Source organism: Acanthisitta chloris, unplaced genomic scaffold, assembly GCF_000695815.1.
Source record: "Acanthisitta chloris isolate BGI_N310 unplaced genomic scaffold, ASM69581v1 scaffold39882, whole genome shotgun sequence".
NCBI classification, from domain to species: Eukaryota; Metazoa; Chordata; class Aves; order Passeriformes; family Acanthisittidae; genus Acanthisitta; species Acanthisitta chloris.
Genome location: NW_008662909.1, coordinates 13,008 through 24,675, shown reverse-complemented (window position 1 = coordinate 24,675; position 11,668 = coordinate 13,008). Strand labels below are relative to the sequence as shown.

General features: G+C 38.4%; 1 protein-coding gene across 6 annotated transcripts in view; it reads left to right on the top strand.

Annotated features, from left to right (window-relative positions):
* ETV1 (ets variant 1) overlaps nucleotides 1–5,951 on the top strand; it is a 65,078-nt gene extending 59,127 nt beyond the window's left edge. For all 6 annotated transcript variants that reach the window (XM_009070775.1, XM_009070776.1, XM_009070773.1 and 3 more), the window contains 2 exons: nucleotides 1,660–1,761; nucleotides 4,282–5,951. In XM_009070775.1, coding sequence (XP_009069023.1) covers nucleotides 1,660–1,761; nucleotides 4,282–4,503 — 324 coding nt within the window. In that variant the 3' untranslated portion in view covers nucleotides 4,504–5,951. The remainder of the gene's footprint in view (nucleotides 1–1,659; nucleotides 1,762–4,281) is intronic.
* The last annotated feature ends 5,717 nt before the right edge of the window (nucleotides 5,952–11,668 follow it).

Here is an 11,668-nt window from a genome sequence, read left to right as displayed (position 1 = left end):
AGACAGGGAGAAAGGTAGAAGGCTGAATCCCTTCCACAGAGCAAGACTTGGTAAATGCTATGCAGTTCTGGGACGGGAAGAGTCTCTTACGAGACTGGACCTGCTTACTTGTTTAGGAGTGTCAGAATACCACACAATGTAGCATATTCTTAACCATTACTTTGTTGTAGTTTCTTTGCTGTGTATTTATTTTTCAAGCCTGTTATGTTGGGTACTTGTAGGACTCTGATTAATTCAGAAAAAAACTTGGAAGGAATAAACGCAGAGTGATGTGGGGTCATGTTTAACAAAGATGAATAGGCAAGTCATGGTTATACATCTAGGCCAAATCTGCAGCTGGAATAAATTCATATGATTGGAGGTGTGTTTTAATACAACTATAGAATAGCTAAAGTTAGCAGAGCCGTGATAATTTACAAAAGCCTGAAAATCTGCACCAGTGAAAGGAAATAATGCTTTCAAAAGAAACTTTCAAAATTGTTGTCCAGATGGAGATCAAAGTCGTGGATTTTACTGTTTTTATTTAGTCCTCTTCAATTCTCAGTGCTGCATTTTGTCTGTGGGTTGTATCAAAAAGCTCCAGACACCTATGGGAAAGTTTTGTAGAGCAGTCTGCAGAGAAGCTGCTTGGCTCGGTGCTTGGCTCCTCTCTCCCTTTACAGGGCTGTTTGCATGTGCACCTCTCAAACATCTTTATAAAATGTGCTTTAAAGAGTTCATCAGCTCTGGCTTTTTTTCACCTCTGGTGACATGATAGTCATTTTTGCAGACAGTAATGGAAATGTCACCAACAGCCGATCATAATTTCAAGTGGGAAAAAAAGAAATTAAGCTCTTTAAACAAAATTTCTTTTTGTCCAGAACCATCTTTAGCAATAAAACAGGAAGCATACAGGCAAGTAGAAATCATAAGTCAGAGCAGAAGGCATATTGTTCTCTATGGAATGGCTTCATGAGTTATTTGCAATTCCCTTTTTATTGTTATTTTTTAAGAGAAGTTATACAACTGCAACTACAAAATTTCTGTCCCATTCTTCATACCACTGTATAGTTCTTCCAAGCCATTACTCTGCCTTCTCAGATAATTCATTTACTTTGCTGAAGCAATGTTTAAGACTGGGAGTTGGCTTTTGACTCGCATCTCCTAATAATCTCAACATTGCTGTCATTCCATGTACAGTCTGTATTAGTTCATGAACTAAGTGTGTATGCATGTGTGTTTAATATAACTTAGTCTTCTGACAGCAAGGAAAAGAGAGGAAGAGTACAATTATCCATAGTGTCAAACTAAAGAAAAGTTTTCATATTTTGTAAAAAAGTTTGCTGGTGGAACTTGATAAATATTTTTTTCTGTCATCTTTTTGTATAGCTTTATTTTTTCAGTGGTTTTCTTTATGTTTTTTTTTTTAAAAAAAAAGACCAAAGAAAAACCCTAACCCTATACCACATTTTCAAATAAGTGAGTCTGTTTCAAGTTTAATGAAGTGTGTCCAATTAAAAATCACAGTAGTACATGGGAAATGCAGGTCATGGCAACCTTTTCCTCATATTTGTTGCACCTCAGGATTCTTCCTCCTGCATCCCCAAATAAAGTATCTGATGATAAGGTCTGCTTGTTAAATGCATTTAACAAATCAATGCTAATCCATTTTTGTGACAGGTGGCACGTCGCTGGGGGATTCAGAAAAATAGGCCAGCTATGAACTATGATAAACTTAGCCGATCGCTTCGCTATTACTATGAGAAGGGAATCATGCAAAAGGTGAGTAACTGATTTGTATTAAAATTTCATCAGAGTCTTGCAAGTTAATCCATAAGGCAGTTTACAAACAGTACTTGTAACTGTATGGATTAGGTAGTTTTTTCATCAATTTAGGCAAACACTAAGCTTTTTGACTTACCAGGTCCAGCATATGTATTAAGAATTTTTTTTCCTATGTAAAAAATGTCTGTGGTTTTAGTTCACACAATGCATATCATGATTATAGGGAAGAGGTAACATTCAAAAATATCCAAAAGAGCTTCCTGGCACCTGGGAAAAGGCAAACAGTAGAGTACAGTATGATTAATGTTTTGCAGATCTAAATTAGCTACTCAGTGCTTGGGTACTTTAGTAAGTGCAAGATAGGGGAGAAAAATTATACCTATTAACATACCAAATACTTTAATATTTTTACTAGTAGTGTTGGAGTAGTACTGATTTTAAGTGGAATTTAATATTTTATAATAGACTGACTTAGGAGAAATATTTAACAATAATTTATATATTACAGTCTGGTCTTGCTGACAGTATTCAACCCATCCTTCTGCCATGGCTTGCTGATTTACGTGTATATTTTTAAATCTTGCTATGTAGTGCTATGTAGATTGACTGAGAAATCAATAGGAGTGACTTGCCTGCTGTATCTACAAAACTGGCAGGTGTGCTCAAAGATCATGATGAGCACTTTGTGCTGTAAAACTTATTCCATGTCTTTTTACCTTAGTTTTGTGACCTGTGATGATTAACATGTTTACACCTGACATTTGCCAATTCTGTGTATGGAAACAATGCTCTCAGCTCAAAGTAGTGGGCAACTTTTCCAGTAGGTCTTAAAAGTTCTATTGCTTAGATTACAGGATTATTGTAGTGCAGTCCTTTTCATTGTCCAGGAGTCATCTTGGGCAACCATCTGGGCTAGTATTGGCTTCTGGTTCTTCAGTAGCAGAACACCAAGTTCATTGTTGTGTGTCATGTAACTGTGCATTGAGTCTTTTGTAAAGTGGACTGGAAACTGTGTCTGATTGGGGAGAAGCAGAAACACTTGGTTTCGCTGGCTGGTGCTTCTGGCATAGGAGTTCCTTGTTGCAGGTTACAGCTCAGCTGCATAGGCGAGTGTGCTGCCAGCACAGTTCAAAGGCAACAGAGAGGCAAGGAAAAGTAGCAGAGTGAAGCAAGTTGAAAAGGTGGTGATGGGAATACCAGAAGGCTGATAACACTGCCCCAACCCACACATCCATTTCATATGGAAAATTTACAAGTACTTCTGATTGCTAGCTTGCTACCTCTTAAACTACTACTTTATTATCTACAAGAATGTATTTAGCACGCATTTTTAAATCTAGCTTGTAAACATTTTTCTGACATAGCAGTTTGAGGTTTGTCCTGGGATCACCATATCTGGCCGGTTTGTGTATGCTAAAAACTAATGGGAGTTGTAGATTCATAGCAGGTTTCTTTACTGCAAAGTTTGCATGCACATTTTCCCTCTTTTGTTTTAAGTTAAGCAATTTAGCAGGTTATGCAAAAGCCTGATTTGTGAATGCAGCCTATAGTCTGTCAAATTTGCTGACATTAATTTGATGTAAAAAATTCTACTGCAGATATAGCCTCTACCAAATTCTATTTGTAGAATACATAAGCTGATATTTTACGGAGGTGCTTCAAACTATTTTACACCCATAAGCATAGAGTTGTTAAGTTTGCAACACTTGTGCTACCTTCATTCACTCACTTCAGTGCCATGGTAGGTGGAGTTGCAAGAAGTAGACAATATAACTACTTTTAAATTATTTTAATACATTGTGAGCATGCAACATAGTTCATATTTTTAAGCACAATTTTTTAAATAAAGTGCTTGAGAAGACACAATATTGACTTCTGGTTTTTGATCATTCTTTAGCTTTTAAGAAAATGAAGCACAAACATTTAGTGCTGTTTCTGATTAAGGGAAAACTTCAGGAGCTGTGGAGAAACTGCCCCTCCATAAGCAAATCCAAATATCCCAGCTTTGCATGAGCAATTGCTGAGTACATATTAACCTACGTATTTGCTTACGCTGTCCCTATGCAATCAGCATGCACTATAACTTAAGTGCTTTTATACGTAAGTATGAATCAATCTATGTAAAGTGAAATCCAGATCTCTATCATGCAATGTGATTCTTTTTTCCACTTTGCACACAGAGTGTGTAATTTTATTTTGCCACTGTAGTGACAATTTGTTTACATTTTCCAATAAGAACAGTTCCATTTGTGGTTAAGTATAGGAAATGATTGCAAACAAATGTTTAGAAGTAGACTACCTAGTTCATCTTCCAACAGGATGTCACATGTGGCAAAATCAAGAACATTCTGCACAGTCTGCTTTGGCAGGTCTCTCTTGTCTTTGCTAGGTCATTGCCTTACTAGTTCTGCTGTCACATTTTTAATTGTGTAACAAAGGTGAGTTCTTCACAAGACTTTCAAAGTTGCAAAATACGAGACCTTACATTGGACCTTTTTTCTCTTCTGTTGTCTTAAGGTGGCTGGAGAAAGATATGTCTACAAGTTTGTTTGCGACCCTGAAGCGCTTTTCTCCATGGCTTTCCCAGACAACCAGCGTCCCTTACTGAAGACTGACATGGAGCGCCACATCAATGAGGAGGACACTGTGCCTCTGTCCCACTTTGATGAGAGCATGGTCTACATGCAGGACGGTGGCTGCTGCAACACCCACCCCTATAATGAAGGCTATGTCTATTAACAACAGTGACAGTGAAGGGGATGTTTTTCCCCTCCCTTAAGCTTCTCCTCTTTCACAAGACCCAGAGGAAAGCTGAATCGACTCCAGTTTGTTTTTTAAATAGTATACTAAAAGGGGCTTTTCCTGTTGCATTACTCCTATGGTCTGCCATGGACAGCGCACTTTATTTGAAAGGGGAGGGTTGGAACCTAAACGTTATTCTGTGTAACAGGAGGAAAAGGGTGGGTTTGCTTTTTACTTAAGTTTGGGAAGGGAACATACAGGTTTTAAGTACAAAAAAAAAGCTATGTCTGTTTTGTTTCATATCAGCATAAGATATTGTACATTTTCTCTGGGTATCCGTAGTACAGTTAATTCTCATTGTGCAAAATAACCACTTGATGATGATATCAGCACAGCATGCCTAGGGCATTTGTTTCTAGCCATCCTTAATTCTCTTTCTGCAGTTATGAAAGAGAAGCAAAGCATATACCACAGCATTTAATTTAGAAGCTTGCAGTGGCAGACCTTGTACCTTGCCTCTGAGAACAACCAGATATCTTGAGAGTTTTCCCTATTTATTTTTTTTTGAGGTATGGACTTTAAAAAAATCCTGTTTAATGACAGAGTGGCCATAAGTACAGTGACGAAGCAGCAAAATCCCTGACTTCAGACTGCAAGTTGCATGCCGTATCTGGTGCCACATTTCTCTACATGTATGGCCCATGCTATGGCTTAGACTTTTCAAGATCCATTTGAGGGTAATAATTACATGTGGTAGGCTTTCTGATGATCATGTCAGCATTAAATACAGGATCATGATCAGGAGGGAGAAAACACTTTGTATACTTCCATTTCCTTTGGTACATAAATAAGTTATTTAATCAATAGGAATTAACTGTACTAAGTCACATATCTAATTATGCTGTTTAGACACAGCAAGCACTCCTTGAGAAAAATATCCAATACACTAAATAGGTACTTTAGTAATTTTTAGACACGGTACCCATTAATATGCATTTAAACCTTTTACTGCTGTGTTATGTTGATAACATATATAAATACTAGATAATGCTAATGCTTCTGCTGCTGTCTTTTTCTGTAATATTCTCTTTGATGCTGAATTTACTATGACCATTTATAAGCAATGCTGTAACTACAGGTAGCATTTCAGGACAAAATAGATGACTTGAACCATTTATTGCTTAAAAAATAGCTTACGCCATAGCTGTGCTATAAGCAGCTTTTATGCGCATCCAAAATGACTAGTAAGCTTCAGCTTGCTAAGGAAAGCTCTGCAGAACCTTTTGTAATCTTCGGTGGGACGGAGACGAACTGTCAAAGAATACCATGAAGTTGCTGTATGACGTTGTAGTGCTGGCACTGGTGTTACCAATCAACTTGTTTTGGACACTAAATGTAAATGTGATCTGATGTGCTCGGAAGACAATTTAAATTTTGAGGGGTTTTTTTTTGTTGCGCTCGGAAGACAATTTAAATTTTGAGGGTTTTTTTTTTTGTTGTTTTCTTATTTTTTCAAATTGTTTTATTTTTTTGAGAGGGGTAATCTTGAACACAAGCCACACATGCTATTCTGTAGGTAAAACAAACAGGCAAAACAAGCCCTGACAACCCCCCCAAGTTTTACATATTTATGAGCACCTTTTTTGAAATACAATAACTCATCGTTTCAAGAGAGGGAGAGGGGGTAAGATCTGGATTTCTTTTTCTGCCCAGTAAAATTTAAATAGGTGTTATATGAAGTACCTCATTTTCCTATATTGCCAAGAAGTGGGAGGAAAATGAATACAGAACCATAAAACAATAAGAATAAATTTCAATGTATGGATTTCAAAGACAATCCTAGGTGGTGGGTTAATCTTCCATCCTTTGTCAGTTAAGACACTACTTAAGTTATCAATATTTTAAGATGCAGTTAATCAAAAGTAAAGAAGTAGTGGTCACTAGAAACCACAGGTGCATAAAAAACATTTGGGCTGGTATTTAATTTACTCAGATCCGTAAGAGAACATATTTTATGAGAATGTATATATGCCTTAATATGTCACCTAATTCTGTCATCCGTAAGTCTCAATGGCACTTAAAAATTTGGTGATCAACCCAGAAAGAGAAGTCTAAAATTGCAGAAATAGCAAAAAAGAAGGGGAAAAGGTTGACTAATATTGTTTTAAGAAATGTGGTTTCCATTGAAATAAGGTTCAAATGAAACATGCTTTGATGAAAAGTCCTTGGATTGGTTTTGGTTCTTTAATGTCAGCACGGAGCACCTCTTGCCTGTGGCAGGATGTGTATGTCTGGGAAAGGGGTTGGACATAAAAGAAGAAAAAAAGATTTTGAAAAATGCATCAAATGTGTATTATTTAAGAAGAAATATATATATATCTGTATACGGTAGTGACTCACTGAACAAAACAAGCAGTCAGACCAACATTGCATGATCTCTCAGCAGAAGATGTAAAAGTCTTTCACTGAAATGATTAACCCTTTTTAAAATGTACCTAAGAGGTTTATTTAAAGTCGGGTTTTATTCCAGTTTTTTGTTTGTTTGGGGTTGGGTTTTTTTGTTTTGTTGGTTTGGGGTTTTCAGGTAGAATAATAAATCTGGCAGCTGATTTCTGCAAGATTGTTGTGTATTGGATTCCTAAACATTTTGGACTGGAGAGGCCCCTGCAGTAAGGTTATTCTTTTGGGAGAGAAGAGAATTGTGTGTTCCCGATGGCTTCCTGCAGAGTGTAACAAAAAAAACCACAAACAAACAAAAAAAGGTGAGGAGTGTGTACAATTCATGTGTATGTATATATGAGTTATAGCCAGGAGTTAGATTACCAAAGCATTGTATTTGACTGACAAAAGGGAGGAGGATGGTCTATGTAAATTTTGAGATTGATTCTGACTAAGAACACTTACACATTTTCACAGGACATATTAATACCCTACTGAATTTGAATGTGATATGTTTGGGGCTGAGATGAGGATGCTGGGCTTCAATTTGTTTGGTTTGGGGTTTTTTTTTGGTTTTGTTTTCAAGCAGTGCCACAAGTGGAGGGAAAGCACAGGTTTCCCTTCTGGTTTTAGGAGGAGCTGTAATGGAGTCAGTTTGTGCAGGTTTGCTTGTGTGTCTTTTGTGGGCCAGAGCAGTGGGCAGCCCAGGGTAGTGCTGCTGAGAAGCAAAGTCAGGAGGTATCACTTCAAAACTCACACACTGTGGTACAGCTCTAGGGGCTCAAGTTTCCTCTGCTGTGACAGTTCATTTGCACCGGTAGCTGAACAGAGGTGAAATTAGATAAGGACTTGGCAGATCCCCTCAGAATCCATTTGAGACAGTTAAGATTACAGATTTAGGACGATGCACAAATTTTGCTTTAGGGATGAGACTTGCCATGACAAAGAGCCTAAGCCTTTTCTCTCCAAGGGTACACAAGTCTGACTTTCTCGCACACCAGCTACAGTACGCACCTTAACATTACATTCACTGAAACTCTGAATTTCATATGTTTGTCAGACCAAATCTGCTTACTTTACTTACTGTGTGTAACTAGGGAAAACTGAGATACAGGAATATAAGGGATCGTTTTCTCCAGAAATGCCCTGTGAAGAGCCTTTTGCTTGGAATCTTTTTGTCCTTGGGAGTCTCTGCTATCTGGGACTGTTCCCCGGGGTTTAGTGCTTAGAGTTTTATTGCCCTTGACATCTGACTGATTTGGGTTGCAGGTCCATCTTCACAGGACAGTATTAGCTAGTAAATATTTTTGCGTTCTTTGTGGTTTTTTGTTTGGTTGGTTTTTAATAGCAGGAAATAGATCAATGTGTACAAAAGGTATTATGAGGAAATCTTTGAATTGTTAATGGCTGTACTTTCTCCTGTGAAGAGCATTAGCTTCAGTTCATGTACTACAGGTAATGGCACCCATGAACAGCCTATTGAGTGCGCACATTAGTAGGACTGAGGACTTTTCTAAATACAGTCCTTCAAAGATATTTTGGGAGTCTTAATTAATATGATATCTTACACTCTAAGAATAATCGTTCTGAAATACCCCACTTGGATCTAGCAGTAAGAGCCTAGGAGATTAATTTCTCAGTTCTGTTTGCTTGTTGTTTGACAATTTGGGTTTTTTTTATTGTTGCTGTTGGTTTTAGTTTGGTTTTAAATCAGAGTCTACTGTTCTTGGAAAGGAGGTGGCAGCTGGGTGCAGGTGCCTGTGCCTCAGAAACTCCAGTTCAAGTTCAAAGTCCACAGCATTTTGCTAAGATACCAGACTGAGAACTGGAGCATCTGCAATACAGAACTGACCCCTGCCCTCATTGTGCTCTTACAGAAGAGGGAACTACAGTGCATCATCTTTTGTTCCTTCTGCTATGAGAGGAGTAACCTCAGGCAGAGCAGTGGGATAGAAAGTTAGGGGCAATTAGCATTTTAAAACTACAAGATTTCCTCGGTCTGTCTGTCTGAACCCTAAGATTCAGAAACACATCAGCAAAGCTCTGTCCCTTACTACCTAGCTTTCATGATTGCATTGGTAAGTAAACTTCATCTTTGACTTCAGGAGGCTGAAATAAATATTGGTTTCCCCATTGAACACCAATTTAATTTCTGTGGGAACAACATGTCTGTGTCATCTTCTTCTGTAATAGTTTGAAAATGTCTATGAAGTGTCTTGTTGACATTTTCCCAAAGAACTTTTTTGTGTGTGTGAAAATAACACATCACCAAAAGAAGGGGTAAATAAGCTCTGAGAAGGTATCCCTACAAAACTGTAGATTTATTTACCCTAGAAATATATCATGATTTTAATACTGCTGCAGTATTATCCTTATTACATAGATTCATTGGTCTGACCTCAAAAATACTCAGCATACCCTGAAGATTTGTTTTTATTAAAGGAGCTTCCTGCTATTACTAGAGGTTACAGGAAGGTATCCCTGAGGCAGGGTCACAATCAAGCATATGGATGTGGTAAGCCATTATTCTGTGTCTCTGCTCTTGCAAAACTCTGTGGACACTTATGCCTATGTCCATGTTTTTTAGTTGCATGGTAGGTAATTACAGCCACTTTTTGGATTTGGTTTTGGATTTTTGGTAGTTTCTGAGTTGCTATGATTTGCTTTGTTTCAGAAGGACTGTCTCTTTGTATCTCTTTTCACACTCCAGGTAACCAGGTGGATACTTGGTGTCCAAAATAGCATTTTTGCTGTGTGGTACAGGCTGTGGTAGTTCCTTGCTGCTACACTAAAAAGGAGAGAGTTGAGGAGATTTCAGTTTTATTTCCCCCTCCCCTCCATGATAGGAACCAGATGCTCTATCTGCAGATAGTTCAAACCAATTCTTTGCTCACCCACAATGTTTCAGTGAACAGTCTGCTCATTAGTATGGTGGCGCTTTATAGAAGCTTGGGTGCAGGGTATTGAGTGTTTTAGATGTAATGCAAAGAGCTCTCTATGGTGGCTTTCAGTGAAAGGCTTTGATGGGCGGTGGCATATGGCTACCCAACCTAAAGAGTGGCTGAAGATGTTTTTGCGGAGTCACCTGCTCCTCAGAGCTTGAGATGTTTGCTGAAATACATAGTTAAGGTTGTGGCCTGGCCAGCCCCGGTGAGTCTACCCTGGAAGATCTGGCAAGGAACTGTGTGCATGTAGAAAGCCAGAGAGCATGATCCCAGCATGCCTGAGTGAGGAAGCACAGAGATGGGGAAAAGTCTGTCAGGGGCAATCTGGCTCTACCAACTAGCTAATCCAGAGCTGATTAGTACAGGAAGAAGGAGGTTATATGACCAATGTAGTAAATCACAGAGATAATTATTTGAAAGACATGCTGCGGGAGAATCATAAGAAATTATGGAAAGTAATAAACTCTGTAAACAGCAGTGATTTTTTAAGACCCTGGTGCTTGTGGGAGTGCTTCAGGAAAAGGAAGAGAGAAAGTAAAACACAGAAAGGGATGATAACATTAGATGAGAACAACAGGAGTCAAACCATGATCAGCTTTAGGGGACCTGGAAGATTGCAGTGTTTTAGATAAAAGAAAGGGACAAAGATAAGTACAGAGTCAGTAAACTGAGATAAGAGCAAGAGACAGAAGGTAATTGGAGGCAATGCACTTTGTGGTCAGTGGGCCAAATGTGTTAGGCTAACAGAGCTGCACTGGGGATGTGTTTGGCCCTGGTAGTATATCCTCAAGGAGAGGAATATGAGTTCTGACTTTGGAGTGATTGTTGATAATTTAAAACCATCTGCAGAATGTTTGGTAGCTGTTAAAAGAGTAAACAAGATGTTGGAATATGCAGAGAGTGTTTTGGGCTGTAAATGTAGTGTCTTTATTGTCCCACTATACTAAAAAAAAAACCAATAAAAATCACAAACACAAAAGGAGAAAGAATACCTTACAGGACTGTGGGTTGGTATAACTCAGCTTGGTTTCCTTTAAGTCAGCTATGTAGCTTTATGCTAACAGAGACTATGGCCCGTATTTGGTAATGTGTGTGCCTGTCTAGCGTGGTATATACACAGTACTTTTTTACTTGTTACATTCTTCAGAAAGATATACAAATGATCAAGACCTGGGGCATAGCATGAGATTAATAATAAAAGATGAAATTAAACAAATATATATGTCTTCTGAATTCTACTGCTGCAGACAACTCATTCCATTTTCGTATAAAGCTCTTTGCTGGAGCACTATACACACCTCTAACCTTGTGGCAATGTTCTTTTTTGACCAATGCTGGCAGACCCTATGTGCTGGAGTCCCTGCTACAAGTGACACAGCACTAGTCTCTGCAAAAGTGTCTGGGATTTGTAGGGTGAGGCTGCTTGCCCAGCCGATCACAAAGACCATGTGAACATTTACCTCTTAAGGAGTTCACTAAGCTTCCAACTATTCCCAGGAATAGCAAAAATCAGATATATTGCAGATTTAGCCACAAAGGCTAGACTTGCAAAGGAATTTCAGCCACTGCTCTGCTCCATCTTACAAGGCTGTGTGAGGCCAGCTGTAACTATTTAGGGTATATAATGGCCTCCACAAAGTCTTTCAGAAGCCTGTCAGCTGAAAGAGGGCTTCTCTGCTTCCTGCAGGAATCAAATGTGGGAGAGACAAAAGGAGTGAAGACCTAGATTTGCATCTACAGAGCAATAAAATGAAGAACACCTCTGTAATATTTTTTTG